General features: G+C 44.2%; 1 protein-coding gene across 1 annotated transcript in view; it reads left to right on the top strand.

The window, feature by feature from the left end:
* Positions 1-7,922: 7,922 nt before the first annotated feature.
* Positions 7,923-20,452, top strand: part of UGCG (UDP-glucose ceramide glucosyltransferase) — a 60,829-nt gene continuing 48,299 nt past the window's right edge. The window contains exon 1 of the mRNA XM_075594044.1: positions 7,923-8,595. Coding sequence (XP_075450159.1) covers positions 8,498-8,595 — 98 coding nt within the window. The 5' untranslated portion in view covers positions 7,923-8,497. The remainder of the gene's footprint in view (positions 8,596-20,452) is intronic.

The following is a 20,452-nucleotide window of genomic DNA, read 5'->3' as shown; positions in this document are numbered from 1 at the left end:
ATTGATGTGATTTTTTTGATTTCTGTTTCAGATGTATATAGATGTATATATGTATAAGCAGTCATAGAACCATATGAACTTATGAACACCCCGTGTTAATTGCCATGTTAGGCTGCACTCATGGTGGCGGTACGTGCGCACTCCCCCAGCCCCAGCGATGTGTGCACTAGGCTGCAGGAGTTTGGGGAGGCAATCGGGGGCATGGTGAACACGTCACCTATGTGTCACGAAGCTGTTTTGCCCTCATTGGCGGGACCAACTCACGTGACGCTAACGTCACCGGACTGAAGCCTGGAATCACAAATGTAATTCTCTGGCCAAAATGTAGCAGCGTCGACGCGCTACAGCGCCGCGGTCACTTGAGAAACTACAATGGGAAATCAGGTAGGAGTCCCAGAAGTGCACACTCACGTAGTGATGCCACCATCATGAGCGCGGCCTAAGAGTGAACACCTGTAGGCAGGGCCGCCAACAGAAATCGTGGGGCCCAGGACAAACATTTTAAGCAGGAATCCCCCCCCCCCACACCCCGTGTCGCGGTACTGCGAGCCGCCCCCCCATTTCACAACTCACGAGCCCCCTCTCTTTCCCCCACCCCTCTACCCATGTATTTCTCTCCCTTCCGTCTCACCCTCTCTCACTCTCCTGCCTTGCATGTATTTCTACCCCCTATGTCTCACTCTTACTCCGGCTTTTCCTCACTCACCCCCTCTCTCCTCTCCCCTCTGTCAATTACCCGACGCTCACTCATTCCCTCCCCCTCACACAATTCCCCCCACAAGATATATACCAAAAAACTTCCCACCCCCCAAATACATACAAAAAAATCCAGACCCCCCCAAATATACACAACCTCCCCCACACACCCAAATGCATAAAAAAACACCTACCCAATACATATAATAACCCCCCCATACATACATATACATATACAGTCATGTGAAAAAGAAAGTACACCCGCTTTCAATTCCATGGTTTTACATATCAGGACATAATAACAATCATCTGTTCCTTAGCAGGTCTTAAAATTAGGTAAATACAACCTCAGATGAACAACAACACATTACATATTACACTGTGTCATGATTTATTTAACACAAACAAAGCCAAAATAGAGAAGCTATGTGTGAAAAACTAAGTACACCCTTACTGCTTCCATAGGAATTAAGATGCTAAGTAGCAGACAGGTGCTGCTAATCAAATGCCCTTGATTAATTGATCATCAGCAAGTGTGACCACCTCTATAAAAGCCACAGTTTTAGCAGTTTGCTGGTCTGGAGCATTCAGGTGTGTGTTAACACAATGCCAAGGAGGAAAGACATCAGCAATGATCTTAGAGAAGCAATTGTTGCTGCCCATCAATCTGGGAAGGGTTATAAGGCCATTTCCAAACAATTTAAAGTCCATCTGTAACAGGGGAGTAATCCCTGTTCAAGTAATGTGCCTTTAATCTAGCAGTGTGGTGGTTAACTGCTGGTAGTCAATTAATAAACACCACCTGCCTGATCTAGTTTGCTTACAAAAGCCTGTCTGTTGAGACAGGAAGTGACTCCTTAGCTCTGACTGAGAGCTGACCTTTGGAGAGACAGAGGAGTGTTCTTGAGACTCCCAGGAGAGACTGACCAAGAGAACACACATCTCTGGAGCTGAACGGTCTTGAGCTCTGCCCAGCATAGCTGATTGCAAGACACCAAATACACTGGCGACACACTTTATTCGAGCTCGGCTAGTCCCACGAATTCGGGTATACCCGGGTGTATTGAGGTTTGTGACTGTTTTCTGCCCGAGTGCATTGAGGTATTTTCCAGGCAGGGATTGAAGCATTTTATTCCCACTGGCTGCAATACTGCACAGTATATATATATATACTGCATTACAATTCATGAATTTATGCCATCTGGTAGACACGCGAAGCATTGCAGCCTATTAAATCCTAATCATTATCATTTAACAGATCAGCCGCCCGTCAGCCAGGCATGAACCCAGGCTGGGAAGGCAAACGCAACGGGGCTTGTCAGAGGTGAGGAGCGGCGCATTCCAGGTATCTGCCAGGCACATACTGGGTATTTGCTCGAATAAAGTGTGTCGGTGCAGTAAGACTTCTAAACCTGGATGCTGATATTTTCTGTGCACGCACGGGTGCGGTTCCAGGAGAGCAGAGAAGCTTACTCTACAGCAAGAAACAGATAATACTTTCATTATTAAGAGACTGCTTATATCTGCTTATTTCATGCTATATTTTTGGGGCTGCGAGACATGCTTGACTTAGGGAGTTGTGAATTAATTGCATGGTATTTTCACTAGAGATACTCCCAAGTGAATAGAAGCTTTGTTTCCCTCCCCCCCCCCTGTGTTTGGATGATTTCCTGATGAAAAAGAAAAGGCACAATAAAGCCTATGATAATTTCACCTTCTAAAAGCCTCCAATTGTGTACCTCTGTGAACGTCCGTCTACACCATCATTCTACAGTGAGAAAGATTATTTAAAAGTGGAAAACATTCAAGACAGTTGCCAATCTTCCCAGGAGTGGACATCCCAGCAAATTCACCCCAAGGTCAGACCGTGCAATGCTCAGAGAAATTGCAAAATACCCAAGAGTTACATCTCAGACTCTACAAGCCTCAGTTAGCATGTTAAATGTTAAAGTTCATGACAGTACAATAGAAAAAGACTGAACAAGTATGGTTTGTTTGGAAGGGTTGCCAGGAGAACGCCTCTTCTCTCTAAAACGAACATGGCAGCACGGCTTAGGTTTGAAAAGTTGCATCTGAACAAACCACAAGACTTCTGGAATAATGTCCTTTGGACAGACGAGCCCAAAGTGGAGATGTTTGGCCATAATGCACAGCGCCACGTTTGGCGAAAACCAAACACAGCATATCAGCACAAACACCTCATACCTACTGTCAAGCACGGTGGTGGAGGGGTGATGATTTGGGCTTGTTTTGCAGCCACAGGACCTGGGAACCTTGTAGTCATTGAGTCGACCATGAACACCTCTGTATACCAAAGTATTCTAGCGTCAAATGTGAGGCCATCTGTCCGACAGCTAAAGCTTGGCTGAAATTGGGTCATGCAACAGGACAATGATCCCAAGCACACCAGCAAATCTACAACAGAATGGCTGAAAAAGAAAAGAATCAAGGTGTTGCAATAGCCCAGTCAAAGTCCAGACCTCAACCCAACTGAAATGCTGTGGCTGGACCTTAAGAGAGCTGTGCATAAACAAATGCCAGCAAACCTCAATGAACTGAAGCCATGTTGTAAAGAAGAGTGGGCCAAAATTCCTCCACAACGATGTGAGAGACTGATAAAGTCATACAGAAAACGATTACTCCAAGTTATTGCTGCTAAAGGTGTTTCTACAAGCTATTGAATTATAAGGTATTCTTAGTTTTTCAAACATGGCTTCTCCATTTTGGCTTATTTTTATATGTTGTGTTGTTGTTCACCTGAGGTTGTATTTACCTAATTGTAAGACCTGCTAAGGAACAGATGATTGTTATTATGTCCTGATTTGTAAAACCATAGAATTCAAAGAGGGTGTACTTTTTTTTCACACCACTGTACACACACACACACACATACACACACACACAGACACACACACACACAGACACACACACACACACACACACACACACACACACACACACACACACACACACACACACACACACACACACACTACATATAAAAATACCCCAATACATATACAAACTCCCCCAAGCCCTCCAATACATATAAAAATACCCCCAAGCCCCCCAATACATATAAAAATTCACCCAAGCCCCCCAATAAATATAAAAATACCCCCAAGCCCCTCCAACCCCAAATGCATATAAAAAAGGCTGCCCCATACATATTAAAAAGACCCCAGCCCCCCCAATACATATTTAAAGAACCCCACCTCTCCAATACATCGTTTAAAAAACCCCACACCCCAATGCATATTAAAAAAACCAAAAAAAACCCACAATACATATATAAAAAAAAACGTACCTTGTGTCTGATCAAGCCGGATTCAGTGGATGTTGGGGCCAGCACTGCAAGTTGGGCTCAACCTCTGGCCAGGCCACCGGCGATCTCGCGGCCGGACACGACTCTCCCGTCAGCAGCAGCCTGCATGCCTCTATCCCTCTGTCCCATGCCGAGCTTCCGATAAGCCTCCCTCTCATGCCTTCGCGTGCCGGAAGCAGAGATCGCTGACGTCAGCGCACTTCTGGTGCGCTGACGTCAGAGAGGCCCGTCGGCGTGGGACAGAGGGATAGAGTCATGCAGGCTGCTGCTAAGGGAGAGCCGGGGCCTGGCCGCGAGAGGACTGGCAGACAGCCTGGCCAGAGGTTAGGCCCAACTTGCAGTGCCGGCCAGGCCCCCCCAACTCACCAGGCCCGGGATGACAACCCCGGAAGACCCCCCCTGTAGGTACATAAAACATGGGGAATACAGCATAGGGAATACCCCTGAGGAAGCCTATTGTCAAAACGCATTGGGATTGAACCTGCGAAGCCACCGTACTTTTTTTCTCTGAGTAGAGAGAGACTGAGAGGACCAGTAATGCGCGCTGTGAGCACATAGTAGAGGAACACCTTAGACGCTCCAGCCAACAGCTGATAGCTGAAGGAAGCCAGAGAAGACGCTGTAACTCTCCTTTCTGCACTCGACGAGAGATGCGACCAGGCAGTGCAAGAGCCAACAAAGCCCTGGTGTGCCCATCTTGGATAACGGAGACCGATTAAAGGAAGCTGACTGCCCACTACCTGATGAACGGACTCGCTGGAAGTGCAGAGGGACTCTATCCACAGATCAGCAACCTGCATATACATGCATAAAACTCAAGGGGAATATTTGAGTGTAAAATGTGTTGCTTTTAAATGTATTTATTAAAACAGTATTACTGTTAGCCTTTTATATTTTTGATAAAGTTTATTGATATCTTCTTAATCACACATATCAAGTGAGGTGAACGCTATAATACAAGAGAAAGATCATTCAACTATATCTCTCAAAGTGCCAAAAGGAAGAAACAAAATGTATGTATGTATGTCTCTATTTATATAGCACCAATAGTGTACTCAGCGCTTCACAAAAACAATACAGTACAGGGAATTATGACAATACAATAAGGGCAGCAAAGTTAGACAATAGAAAAGGAAATCCCTGCCACGGAGAGCTTACAATCTAAGTGGTATGTTTGGAGACTTGCAGAGACAGCAGGTAAGAGAATAAGTGCAGGAGATGGCAATGCTTGACCACCATGGTTGGTAGAAGTGACTGTGGGTGTGGGACATTAGCCATGAGTCCAGGCTATTGTGATGCTTCTTTTGCAATGTGAGTTTTCAGTATTAAATTAGTTGGGTTAATACCATTAGCAGGAAAAGAGGTGGCATGGAGGCGTGGGTGAGAGCAGTTGTGTATATGGCTGGGTCAAGGAGTAGGAGAGATATCCCCAGCATCAAGAAGGAGGAGTAGGAAGAGAGAAAGAAGGTGAATAGAGGATTTGTGGGGGTGTTTTTTATTTGGGGTGTAGAAGTTGTTTGGAAAGAGGTGTGTAAATAGTGGTGCAGTGTATGGGCACATGCATAGGTGGAGGGGAGGAGCAATGAACAAATGTGGACAGGAGGGGAGTGGGGAAGTTGGTGAGAAGAGGAAAATTCACGAAGACGTCAGAAAATAGATAATAGGGAAGGGGGACATAATGAGATGCAGAGAGAGAGGTAGGAGGAGTGAGTTCCCAGGTATTGGAGGATAATAGTACTTGCTGAAAGGGAAGGTGTATAAATCAGGCCTGGCAGGGCAGTGTAGCACTGAAGATTAAGCAGCAGATTATAAACAGTCTATAGGTGTATAAATTGTCAGAGCATTTAGAAAGTCAACTTTTCACAGTTGCAGGGTTGTTGTTATTGAAGTGCAGAGTCCAGTTCTTCATGTATTGTTCACCTCCAATTCTAACTCCAATATTAACACAACAGACACTTCATATGTGACACTTAAGATGTTACTAAGGCTGCATCCATAGTTTAGCAGTCAGCACTCCTCCACGCTCACGCCGAGGCTTGTCTGCGCAATCAGGTACGATTGTATGAACTAGCAGACGAGCCAGCGTGCACGATCGGGAGGCGGGGGGAGGCGGGGCACTGACGTCACTGGGGCAATAGTCCACAAAGCGCAGACGTCACGGCGTCGTGACATTGACGCTGCTTCGCTCTGATATGCGGTTTTCAGCCGACAGTGCTCTCAGAAACAGGTTCTGCTGTCGGCTGAAAATCCCTTTGCCTCAGCACGCCTGCGGACGCTCACGGGAGCCCCCTCTCAAGGGTTGTATGATACCCCTGAGGAAGTGAGTTGTCTTATGAAACGCGTAGGGTGGTGGTTAGTGACGTTTTTTGGAGTCCCATCAGCGTGCCATTAGCAGAAATACATTGGGGGTAATTGCTTTCCTACCGGTCGCAATTGGACTGTGAATTTCGGAGCACAGCAGTGAGAGAGCTGCACTCCTGTGTATGCGTGCGCACCCCTCTGGGCGTTTTGCAGTCGGTACACGGAGCGGCCCCACGCGGCTACAGGTCGCAGTAAGGGAATCCAGCGCAGGCAGTGTTGTCTTTACGGATTACTATAGGATTGGAGGTACATGCAGCAGCAGGACCTGCCACCATTTGGATTAACGTCTGATTTCCTGAGCTGGACCCTGAATCTGTGGAAGAAATATCCCCAATGCCCTTTGCTTTTGGGTTCTTGTAAGTAGGGTTTCAATTTTTTCCCCCACCTGGAGCCGAGCACCCAAGTCACTAATCCAGTGTATGTCATATAATTTTATCACAAAGTGTATTTTATTACATCAGTTTGTTTTTTTGATTTATCATCAGGTGTTGTGGTGTTTGAGTTAGTATAAGTATTTTGTCTCGTGCTTGTGGTTTGTCTGTTATTGTCTGACATTTCAGCAGTTTTTTTCTTTTGTATATATATATATATATATATATACACCACTATATATATTTATTTTTTATTCACGAATGTCTTACACTATGATTGGTCTCTGATTTTCTTTCCACATGTATGAGACAACGATCAAGACTCTCTAAAGAACGTCTAGTTTCAACAGGACTGGACTTTTCCACTTTGGTCAGGTCTTTTTTTCACTGAACTGTTTGTTATAAAGTACCGTTTTTTTTCTTCCTGTTAACAGTTATGTGATTTGTAATTAATTCACTTGGTTCAGGCAGCCTTTCCTATATTTTAGGCACCGTTTTGTTATTAGTGTATAGAATACTATTATTTTTTAAGCATTAGCGCTGTAACATATAATCTTCTTTCTTACGTCTTACGTATATTGTGATATAATGATTGTAATTTCCAGGTAATAGTAATGGAGCTCCCCTCAGTGTGAATTATCCAGTATGAGTGGCGTTCATAGCAACAGTCTTTACAACGCGCTACTACCTGCACAGAGCCCTACAGCAGGATCACGTGCACTGAAAAGGGATGACAGCACCACGGGAAGCACGCACTTTTATACCTGACACCACGGCACCGCCCCGCTACCATGACGTCAACTCACTTGACTGACAGTGTCCAAGAGAACGCTGGGCGTGGCCTCAGTGGAAAAGGGCGATGTTGTCACTAAGGAAAAGGGGCGGAGTCACACTCGGGAAGAACAGAGAAAAGGAGGGGGGGGCGTGTCTTTCGGTGACGTCGACGAGCCGCGTGCTAAGCTTGCGCGCGCTGTTGACTTTACAGTATACTCTCCCGAAAATCGGCTCCGCCCAGTCGAGCGCGCAGTGGTTGTGTGTAGAGTGGGCGTGTGCCTATTGAAATAGAACATGGGGGCGTGACCACAGGTTAGACACGGAAGGGGAGGGGGGGAGGATTAGCTGTCACTGTGCGCGGGTGGGTGTGCGTGCTTGGCGGGCGTGGCCTCGGAGGTGGGCGTGTCCCCCCTGAGTTTCGCGGAGTATAGGGATCGGTGAAGCTCGAGCGTTGAGCTCGCGCCGGTGTCAGTTTAGCCGCTCGGTTTCACGGAGGGTTCTGTGTGGTGGATATCAGCAGCGCGCGCGGGGGAGAGCGGTCATTGCCTGCTGCACGAGCAGCAGGTCAGCAGCACAGGGAGGAGCGCGCCGGCCGCCGAAGGCAGACCCGCTGTGTGGAAATTACATTAGGAGACGAGAAGCGTCGGAGGAAGATAACACCCCGCACATCACCCGGGACTACAGAGCCGGGCTCGTGACGGGATCCGCAGCAGACGCCGCCGCCACACTTCCCCCTGACACAGCTGCTGGGATTCGCCCCGTGTCTCCATGTTGTGCACCTCCTATATATAACTCCGCGGGGAGAGGAGTGAGCGGTCACTGGTATTTCATTCATCGGTGCAGAGCCTCTCCCGGCCGGACACAGTTACTCTTCATCTCGCTGCGGTGTGTGTGCGCCCCTCTCCTGGTCTCCCCCACGGTTGGAGGATTTAGTCGGTGTCCCTCACCCCCCTTACTCTCCCCCCAAGGAATGGCAGTGCTGGATCTGGCCCTGCAGGGTCTCGCCATCTTCGGCGTCGTCCTCTTCTTCGTCCTGTGGTTCATGCATTTCTTGTCCATCGTGTACACGTAAGTGACATGGGAAGGGGGATGGGAGGGGGGGACATCACACCTTCACCCCCTGTGTAATATCACAGCCGGCTTTCAGGACCTATCACCCCCCCATATCAGAGAGGTACATCATCCCCCACATACTTTATTAAAGAGGGGCACCTCATCTTCCCCCCCCCCCCAGTTATGAGGGGCACATAGTCTCCTCCCCCCCAGTGTTATAAAAGAGGGGCACATCATCTCCTTCCCCCCTTGTTAGAAAAGAGGGGCACCTCATTTTCTTCCCCCCCCCCAGTGTTATAAAAGAGGGGCACATCATCTCCTTCCCCCCTTGTTAGAAAAGAGGGGCACCTCATTTTCTTCCCCCCCCAGTGTTATAAAAGAGGGGCACATCTCTCCACCCCCAGTGTTAGAAAAGAGGGGCACATCATCTTCTCTCCCCCCCCAGTTATAAAAGAGGGGCACATCTCTCCACCCCCAGTGTTAGAAAAGAGGGGCACATCATCTTCTCTCCCCCCCCCAGTTATAAAAGAGGGGCACATCATCTCCTTCCCCCGTGTTATAAAAGAGGGGCACCTCATCTTCCCCCTCCCCCCCAGTTATGAGGGGCACATAATCTCCTCCCCCCCCCCCAGTGTTATAAAAGAGGGGCACATCATCTCCTTCCCCCCCTGTTATAAAAGAGGGGATCATCATCTCGCCGTGTTAGAAAAGAGGGACACCTCATCTTCTCCCCACCCCCCCAGTGTTATAAAAGAGGGGCACATCTCTCCACCCCCAGTGTTAGAAAAGGGGGGCACATCATCTCCTCCCCCCCCCCACACTTATAAAAGAGGGGCACATCATCTCCTTCCCCTCCCCATGTTATAAAAGAGGGGCACCTCATCTCCCTCCTGTTATAAAATATGGGGGCATGTTTGCCCTTTCACTGGGACGGATGGAGGTGTGTATATGTATCACACACTAACACCCCGTGCCCTTTCCCTGATATGATTTGTCACTACACAGATGCTGCTCTCCATACAATACTATTGAGTCTGGGGGGGAACCCTGATCCTTCCTACACGTGGTGATCTGAAAGTGTGATTGATTAAAAATGTATCGTTTATTTGTAAAGCGCCATACAGAGTAACATCAATTACATAAACAGAATGACATAAATAAAGATGTGTATCTATATCTCTCTCTAGATATATATCCAATTAATTTTGTACACAGATGCACACTAGATGAGGCATATAGATATGCACACCTCATCTAGTGTACATCTGTGTATACAATTAATTGGATACAGATATACACACAAACTGCAGAGCAGGAGGCTTCCCATCTTCTCTATCCTCCCTTCATGTTACAAATCATCATGTGTATTGCATAGCAGTCTGCCTGTTTTCATGCAGACACAGCAGAGAAGGTTGCTCACTTTCTCTCCAGCCTCTTCTCTATATCACAGACAGGATCTGGGGGCTTTTAAGTGAAGCGGGGGAGGTGGGATATCAAATCCAGCAAAGACTCGCTCTGACAGATGCGGGCACCATTGACACCAATGAATCTATCTCTATATATCTGTATGGCGCAGAGATATATAGAATCTGTTTGGTACCTGAGGCACAGGGAGAACAATGTGACAGGCCCAAGGTCACAATGTGCTGACACAGGGATTTCCACACAATATGATAACACACATGCAGTTCTCAGCTCCATGATCTGCAGTTAATCTGTGTGTTACTCTGCATGGATTTGTGGACTGGAGAATGGCAGAGAGGAAGAAGATGCTAATGGGGAGGGGAAGGGTATATTTTGTTGCTGTTGTGCTGGTGGTATTGACATTGGAAGTGTCCGCTGAAGCGGTCTAGAAGCAGGAAGGAGGCCTGTATCTGTATGTTTTTTTTTTTTCCGTTTTATTTTGTTCACAACCTACTTTAGCGCTTGAAGCAACAGAAAATAAATATTACAAAGATATAATTATATATACAAACATGTGTATATATCTATCACTCTTACATATTTGTTTTTATAGAATAAAAAAGTGCAGCTGATGAATGTCTGGTGACATACTGTAACCATAAAATAAAAGGTGAAGTGAGATCTGCATACTGTACAAGATGAAACGCTGTTCACTGTATTTTGTACCTTTTTTTTTAGTTTCTGCTTTGTTATAAGCGGTCAGTCAGAAAAGTATAGTAACCCATAAGAGTTTTTAGTAATAAGCATAGAAGCAAAATATAACGTATTTTGTGGAAAACACATTTTATTTCCGAGCCAAGCTTGTTCTGCATCTTTAAACACATTATTTCCACAACTGGCCTTCAGACCTGTGGGGGTTGTTATCCTGACAAGCCGGGGATGACATGGGATGTGGATTATTACAAAGCCTCTCGATTCACAAAATCTCACATTCTATTTGACCTACAGAAATGTGTCACCGCTTTTGTCGCAGTTTTATTATGTCTGATCAACACGCGCTTCATGGCTTTTACTATTCTCGTGTGTACCACCCCCTTCTTTGCTGCATGTCTGCAGCATGCCGCAGAGCGATTTTTGTAATTTAGTATATACATGAATAGAAACGCATGGGTCTTGGGAGCAGTATCCGCATCGAGATGGTGTGTGTGTGTATGTGTGTGTGAGTTTCACCAGCCATAAGTGTTTCTGTGGCGGTTGTCCGGCTCCCTTCCTTCTGTGCGTGCCTGCGTTTGGCTGCTCTTCTGATTATCTTGACACAGTTGAGCACTAATGTAAACGAGACACCCAGGGATAACGTTGGTGCAGTGTAAGGCTGCGCTTCTAGTGCCGGCGATGGCGACGGCTGGCTGCGGTCGCTGGAATTCCAGCGATTGCGACCGATCCGTCGCGTTTATTATAAACGCATGCGACGGCGGCAATGCATTTGTTTTGCCGGCACTTTAAGCGCAGCCTAAGCGGGAAAGCTCTAGATTTGCAACCCTTAATGTTTCGGTTGTTTTTGTTTTAAATCTGCTGACTATCCCAGTTCTTGCTTTCATTACTGTCGTTTCCCTGGGTAGCACCCCATTAACTTTCAGCCTTTTACACATTTGAATATGTAATTACGTACTAAGTAAATGAGCGTTGCAGTGCATAGCTGGTTCCTATGGTACTTAGGAAGTTAATATGGTGATGTTAAGCTGTATTTTAATGGTTTATGTTGTTGCAAACACTCCTTGTGATAGGATTGTATTAATGGTATAGCCAGTAACTGATGCACGCTCGCTGCAAGTGCCCCCCACCATGTGACTTAATAACAGGTTAATATAGACTGCAACCAAATGATATGAAGGGGTAGAGGTGTCAGTCCCCTCTTAATTTCAGTTCTTGTCCATGTAGTTCCACTCCCGGGCTGTTTGAACAAGGAAGAAAACCTTGAATTCCATTGTAATACAAATGCCCTTTACAAAGTGCACAGCTATGTATTTATTTGTAATCTAGATTGGGCTGTGGGATTCAAAGCTCAGACGGCACCTTTTCAATGCAGACAAACTCTGCAAGTGCTCTAGTGGTTTGTGAACACTGGGTGGCGGAGAACAACATAGAGAACGAACAGCTTTTGCAGCATTGTGATAGCCTTTGAAGTAGGAGTGCCCAACATCAGTTCCCTGGGATCTGACAAATCTCCCACTTAAAAATCAGATTTGAAGTTCTGCGGGCAGGCTTTCGTTGGGAATACGCGGCCTGTACAATGTCACAAGCTGGTGGGTGTGGGCAAAAGCCGATCTTCATGTTGGTTCCAAAGATGTCTGTTTTACGATTGTTGCTGCCATGCTGAACTCTGACCATTCATTTTATAGTTTGTGTCCAAGTTCAGAAACCAGGTCATATGCACCCCAAAATACCTTGTATTTTACATTTGTTTATATTTAAACACCCTTTGAGTTTCTACACTTCTGTGGTGCTGTTTATTTTTATTTTTTTACTTTAACCGTGAAATAAACTTAAAAAAAATAAATAATAATAATGGCATTAATGGAATAAGGGTGTAACTTGTGTTTTTAAAAGTAAACAACGACTGTCATCCTAAAAAAGGTGGAGAATTGCAGCAAGTACTATGTGCATTACTGGTTATGTACAGTATAGGAGGATCAACAGTGAAATGAATGTTGCTTGTATTGTTCTATCCTTCAATTCACCCTTTTGAGTCACCCAAACTCACATAAGTTTGGTATTTTAAGGTTTCCTAATCATGATCTCATGACAGCTGACCCCTCCTCAGCCCCGTGTTTGCAATTTACTCATTATTTTCACGCCAACACGCACTATTTCCTTAAGTTGTCACAGCATTGCAACATACGATCTGTGCCTCCCCATGTCCTTTTTCAAGCCTGTGTACAGCATCAGGCAGCACATCACAATATTTTACTCGCTCCTGGAAACTCAAGACACAAGCCCAAGCAATCTCCTTGGTGCCAGTTGTCTGATTAATCAGCAACTTGCACACAGTAGTAGACGTGAGATTATGAGTGTGCAAAAACTGAGTGCGTTCACTACTGCAACAGTATATGCCCAACAGAAAAGTTACATAGTTACAGAAGATGAGGTTAAAGAAAATAGACACAAGTCCATCGAGTTCAACCTATGTTAATAATAATACTGTAATAACTTTGTATAGCGCTTTTCTCACAGTGGGACTCAATGCACGTCACAAAAAGTTTCTAAAAGAGACCAAACACTTGGTTGAACACGATAGCAATGTCTCTTGCACATTTACAGTAGGTGGAAAAACAGTTTTTTAAAAAATTTTTTTTAAACCTGTTACATGGAACTAACAAATCTACGTAAGTACCAGCACTCGCTGTCTAATGGCTAAATGATGAAAACAATTGTAATGCAGAAAATATATTTAATTATAAAACAAACCAGAAATAAATCAAATGTGTTTGCAGAAACCAGTGTCACAATGGGCATGTCACAAAGTGAGGGGTAGGGGGGAAAGGAAAAGGGGGAAAAAAACATGAAACACAAGGGAATTACACAAAAAACGGAGAACGGAAAGTATGCTAGGGGGGCCAAGTTTCGAGGGACTACCTCTTCATCTGGCCCATTCCCCTTGGTCCCAAAGGGTCCCAGAAGTACTTCCCTAAGCCTTCCTTCCCCTATCACTGGTCAAATCAGACACTCCTGAAAATAGATAGCCATCATGCAGTGTAGGATAAATACAGCTTATAGCAGGGCAGCAAGAATCCACTATAGTCAATGCCAGTAGTTCAAGTACCACAGGACACTGCTGGCAATAGCACAGTAAAGGCTGAACACAGCTTGCAAAATAGCACCAGGAGTCCACAACAGTCAATGTGCTGGGGGACCCCAGCACTCCACAGAGCACGAGGAGCAGAGACACAGAGGGTTTGATTACGGTTTTCATTTACTATTCCCATTAACTATTTACATTGACTGTTGTGGACTCCTGGTGCTATTTTGCAAGCTGTGTTCAGCCTTTACTGTATTATTACCAGCAGTGTTCTGTGGTACTTGAACTACTGGCATTGACTACAGTGGATTCTTGCTGCCCTGCTATAAGCTGTATTTAGCCTACACTGCATGATGGCCATCTATTTTCAGGGGTGTCTGATTTGACCAGTGATAGGGGAAGGGAGGCTTAGGGAAGTACCTTTGGGACCAGGTGGAATGGGCCAGATGAAGAGGTAGTCCCTCGAAACGTCGCCCCCCTAGCATACTTTCCGTTTTTTGTGTAATTCCCTTGTTTCATGTTCCCCCACCCCTCACTTTGTTACATGCCCATTGTGACACTGGTTTCTGCAAACACATTTGATTTATTTCTGGTTTGTTTTATTATTAAATATATTTTCTGCATTACAATTGTTTTCATCATTTAGCCATTAGACAGCGAGTGCTGGTACTTACGTAGATTTGTTAGTACTTTACAGGGGAATAAGGGTCCCCTTTTGTTCCATGCACCCTGCAATTGCATAAATTTATCACTATCAGTGTGCTGTCTATCGCCCCCCTTTCCCCTTGTTACATGGAACTGTTTATAACACAAAATTATTCATTATATTAATATCAAACATTTCTAAAAAAAAAAAAAAAAAGTGTACATTTATATAGACTGTCTGATAGGGATAAAGCAGTAGCTGAGTTGTAATGTCCCTGCTTTGAAGGGGGTGGAATTCAGTTTAATATGCTCTTTTTGACCTGCAAAGTTCACTGTAAATCGCTATATAATCCATAATATATTGTGGACACAGTTTATTCCAAATGAAACTAAACCCCACTACAGAAACCGGCTTAGTTGCATAAAAGAAGCTTGGGGGGCTCCATATAATTAGTGGACATTTTGAAAATGTTCGCCGGTTCCAAGAAGGGTTAAAACTATTAATGTAAAATTCAGGAAATCAGAAGTTCCAGTTGTAATGTGACTCGGGTTGTGTTTCTTGGAGTGCTTTCTCGGGACATCCTTGTGCTTTTTATTTCAGAATGAGATGAGAATAACATGGCTTTGTTAAATCGGTACGATAGTCTACAGCAGGTGTTTACATCTGGCTATTCTCTGTAGACCGTATCTTTGCTAACGAAAATGTAATAGAAAAAGGACTGATCAGTTGGTTACATGTCATATCAATATTCATGGACTGTATGCTTTTTGTTTAACTTTTGCTTAAGCTTCTGTAAAGCAAGTTGATAAGATAATGTTAATGGGTTTATTGGAATAGCATGTCATGAGAACTAGTGTTTCAATGGAATTGGTTGATTCTCTCATTACAGGAACTTATGGAAAATATTTATTCCCCCGAAAAGGCAGACTGCACTATGGGAGACCAAAGTTTTTCGTTTAACTTTTTCTTTGAACGTTATTACCCTTTTCAATGAATGAATAAGGCAGTTAACCTTTCAACTTGGAGAGAGATTAGGTGTAGGATATATTTGCAAAACCTCCCTTTTAATTGAAGTGTATTTCTGTGCCTGCAATTAATGAAGGTAATACCTGTTCCATATTCTAAATCATGGGTGTAGCATTGGTGTGTCTTTAATTGGACACGTTCAAACAGATGCCCCCGTGCGCACAGACATGGAACGCTCTGGCTGGGACAGTTGTCATTAATAAACTAAGACTGTCAACCAGCTCACCTGTCAAAACATCTACTTAGAATGCACCATTCAGCAGCAGCACATGGTGAACAGCACATTCTTCAATTACAAATGTAGGGCCATATTTACTAACCTGTGTTACGCCATAAAATACCTTCTGTCACCAGAAGATATCCATTCAAGTGAATAGACTGTAAAAGTGTCCTCCCTGGCACGGAAACCTATATCGGAAAAATACGAAATCTAAAACGTGGTTATGCTGACAGACATCTGTTCGTATTTCTTTTTGGTTCTTTGCATTAGACATGCATATAACATACATATACTTTCTGATTTCTTAGACTCTGATTTGTAATTGGCAAATGGTGAAAAAACTATCATGTAGCATGAGTGGAACATGACACAAACTATCAGGATTCCTGGAAGTCGTGGAACCTTAAATACTCCCTCACTCTTAGGAATTCCACGTATGAGACAATCTCTTATCACAAGAAGCATGAGTCGCCAACCCTATAATTATCTCAACCTTCGCTACATGTCCCCTATACTGTACTTGGACAGTTGCATCCAGGTCTAGATAAAATCTCAAGTCGCTGGATTGATTTCTTTTTCAAACTGTTGAGGTTTTTTTAGGCTTGCAGAAACGGAGGAAAAACCGAATACCTCGATTTTATGTTTTGGATATGTGTATACATACATAAATTCCATATAAACAGGCACTCGTCGCTTGTGAAGGATTTCTTGTAGGATGAATGTATTGCCCACATTGGTGCTGTCATGTCCTGCAAACGCTTTTTATTTAAAAAAGTCCAGATCGACCTTTTCGGTCCCTACGTGATACTTTAACAAGATATGTATGTATATAGAATACTTTTGGGAAGGGAGACTTAGACAACCCGTAACTGCTTTCTTTCCAATATCAAGACAATGGATTTGATTCCCGGCTGCCTGCATTTTGCCAAGTTCTCACCCAGGTCGAATTGCAGTAAGCAGCCCTGAAATTCCCACATGCTCGCTGAGTAACTTTGGTTTCTTGGAAATGCGTCTGCCTATTTCTTGTGACTCGGGCTGAAAGCATTTGCAGATCAGTTTTGCTGGGCCGTATGTATGTGGTGGGTAGTGATGGTGTTAAATATTTAAAGTGCTAGTGACTGACTGCTTTTCCTTCCTTTCTTTCTCCTGGTGAAGGTTTTCTGTCAATAAAAACGTCAGGCATAAGCTTATAGGGAACAAAAAATGTGAAGTGCGCTAATATAGCAATAATAAATATAAATGTGTATGTATAGAACTTTAATATAAATAAAGTGAATATAAGTATAACTATTGCATAAATACATTTACTGTAATATGCAAAGATTATATAAAAGATGTGCAATGGCAAAGTGAACAAATGAAACATGTGAATATATTAAGTGTTAAATCACATGTGAGAATGGATTCGTTTGTATGCTGCTCTTAAAGACAGGCAGACCAGTCTGTAAATTGGAACAGAGAAAAGCAAAAAAAAAGCGCCCAGAATCCAATTGTTAAAATGCAATCAATTTACTGATGTCAGATATAATGAAACAAATAAAAAACATAATAAAACGCCAGATTAAAGCACAATGCACAACAGTACATCTGTTTTAACCATTTAGTTACCAATAGGTATTGGATTGAAACTATTGTGCAGTGTCCCCTAAAATGAAAACGCTCTTTTTTTTTTTTTTGTTACAATTTTTAAGCTGAATTGGACCTTAGGAAATTCAGCTTTTAAAGTGTTCATGTTAAAATGGATGAGAAGTAGTGACACTGTGTGCTCCTTTGTAAGTCATTACCCAGAATCCCTAGCTGCAGGGGAAGCACTGTTTGCTAAGCGATAACGGGGAAAGACCAGGTTGCAGACCTGTCTGAGACATGCAAATGCACCACAAATGGTACTTTTTATTTATTGTACACTGTCCATAAATGAGACATACACTTTTTTAAGTATATTTAATAGATTAATATATTTTCCCTAAATTTTTTTCTAAATGATTATTTTTAAAGTTAAAGATTTGGTTAAAGATTTGGCTGCACGTGGATTAGAACCCATAATGTACGTAGTCACTTGTGAGCTATAGCAGCACATTGCTCAGTATTCTGTTCTTGGGCTCTGCACGGACGCTCTGCAGGACAGCCGCCCTAGGCTTTCTCTGCTTACTGTACCTGGCTCATGGCCTTCAATTTTCCACATGTTTTAGTCTGATCATTGGTTCTCTTTCTTAGGCTGCGTTTATAGTTAGGGCGACTGTGTGATGTCAGTCGTCGCCGTTGTAATAGCGATTCCTGCTTATAGTTCGGGAGACGAGAGGGCGACCGAGGCGTGGCCGTGAGCGGTTCGCCCTCATTGGCTGAACCGCTCACATGCTGCTGACGTCACACGGCGATCGCTAAAGAAGTAAAAATCCTTTGACTACCAGCGACGTATGGGCACCCGCGATGGACTGCATGTACTTGCTACGGCGCTGCGCAATGTTGCAGTCGCTGTAGCCAGTACTATAAGCGCAGCGTTAGATGTCCGGTTTTTTTTGTGTTCTTGTATTATGTTTTTATAATTTTTCTTTAGCAGGTTGTTATTCCTGTGTGTGCGTGCGTGTGCGTGTGTGTGTGTGTGTGTGTGTGTGTGTGTGTTAAAGCCCTTGATGACAAAAATTCCAATTGAGACCGAAACGTCATTCGCCACATTAGATATTTTTTGTATGAATATCATAAGAGTGCTGGATCCATTTTTGAATTTGTGTGTGTATCTATAAGGATCACAACTTTGATTCAAAATACCAGCACGCCATAGTAGTAGAACAAAATTAAGTATTAAGTTGTGTGTGTTTAGAAACCTCTCTGGCCAGTGTACCTCCCCATTTTCTCCTGCAGCAAGAGGGGTAGACAAAGACTGCAGCACAATACCCATTGTGACATTTCCTATTCGGTTATTTTAATTGTGTTGTCTGAATTGGTGTAGATAAGACGAATGTTACATGGATGGATTTTAAGAGCATCAAACTCCTTTTCTCTGCTCTCATGAGTGCCGGGGCTCCTGATTGCAGACATACAGAGACCCTGCGTTCACTGCAGCTGTCTTCCTACCCAAGCACTCCAGGGGATGTTTCACTGCAGCCCGCAACCTGCTGACTTCAGCGTTTTTGTGCTGCCTGGCTGAGCACTTATGGTATGAGGAGAATCTGAAGTGAAATCTCAGCAGATAAGACTCCGTTTCAGGTGTGGCTGAAGAGAGGAAGTATTATGCAAGATCAAAACAAATGTATGCCCTTGCAGAACTTGCAACTTATTGCTACTGTTCCTTTTAGCAAAGTTGGCATTTTGCCAAAAGACGTCTTCCTAACATCCACCGTTCAAGTGGGCTGCCAGGTGTCTTAAGGCCCTAAATTCCTTCTTTGCTAGAGCAGTCTGGGGTTGTAAAATCCCCTTTCCAGTTTCTTTTAAACAATAGGAAAGGCCTTGGAATACTGTGAAAACCAAGAAAAGTCATATGACTCGGTTTAACCCGTCCTCACCCCCCCCCCCCAAAAAAACCCCCAAGAGTGTTCTGAGGTTAACTTGATCTGCTAGTTCTACTTGATGCTAATCAGTACATTAAAAATATATACTATTTTCTTCTCTATTTACCTGTCACATTCCCTGCTTTTCCCTTGGCAGCTTCCTCATTATTTTTGTTGAGTGAGTCATGTTTAGTTGTCATTGGCAGTGTGGAAAGTTAGTCACTTTTGACCTGAAGTCCATACTCAAGCCCCACATGGATGGTTAAGCAAATATGTTTTAGGAATATGCTTTTACTTTCCTTTTTTGTCACTAATCGGTACCTCGTTGTCCAATTCTGCAGCAGTTTTCAACCTGAGAGGAATCCGTTTGTCAATCGGTATCTGTTGCTTTTTGAAGTTGGACATCTGAACCTAAAGCTTATCCTAAATCTGTGAACCTGGTGTCGGGAATACCCAATGCACTTGCACACGGTTGAATGCAGCTAATGTGCATATGAACATAATGTTGGGCGGTTGCCTTTAACTTGGGGAAGGATGAACATATTACCTGCGCGCCTCCCTTTATGAAGTATGCGCTATTTCACAAAGTGTAGTCCGTAGGACATTAATAAATTACATTTATTCAGTGTAGGGACCTGCAATATGGAGTCTACCTTGTCGAGGTTGGCAGGCTTGAATCATGTTTTGAAAAAATATATAAATGTAACCAAATGATTCCTTTGTCACACAGATTAAGGCTGCGTCCATACAGCTGAAGACCGCGCGGAGGCATGCGACTTCACCCGCGTTAAGCGGGAGCGTTTTGTGGCCACGGTAGACGCGCGGTGGGCCGTCTGTGACATCATGAGTTGGTTCGCCCTCATTGGGCGAACCGCTCACGTGACTTGTCCGTCGTGCCGAGGAATCAGATTGAACTAATTCCTTGCGCACCGCGCGCCCCCTCCTGCTGTCACACGCGCAGTCATTGGGCGCGATCATTGCCTTAAGGCATTGTGAACGCACCGCACGCCTCCGCGCGGTCTTCGCCAGCATGGACGCAGCCTTAGGTTCTGAATGTGAACTTGTCACTAGTATATTTTAGCCCAAATTGGTAGGAGCGCAGGATCTGTTCTTTTGGCTGGCTTATTTACCTGCCAAAATAAAAAATAGAATATGCACTTTCCAAATGTCAGATTTTGGATATAATGCATAAAAAGACCTCACTCAGGTCCAGTTGGTGCTCAGATCCTGTGCCCCTACTGCTAGGCATCACAAAGTCAGTACATCAGTAATGAAAATGGACCAGCACTCAACAA

This window comes from Ascaphus truei, chromosome 1 (genome assembly GCF_040206685.1).
Source record: "Ascaphus truei isolate aAscTru1 chromosome 1, aAscTru1.hap1, whole genome shotgun sequence".
Lineage (NCBI taxonomy): Eukaryota > Metazoa > Chordata > Amphibia > Anura > Ascaphidae > Ascaphus > Ascaphus truei.
Note: the sequence above shows the minus strand (reverse complement) of the source record. Positions and strands in the feature narration are given on the sequence as shown.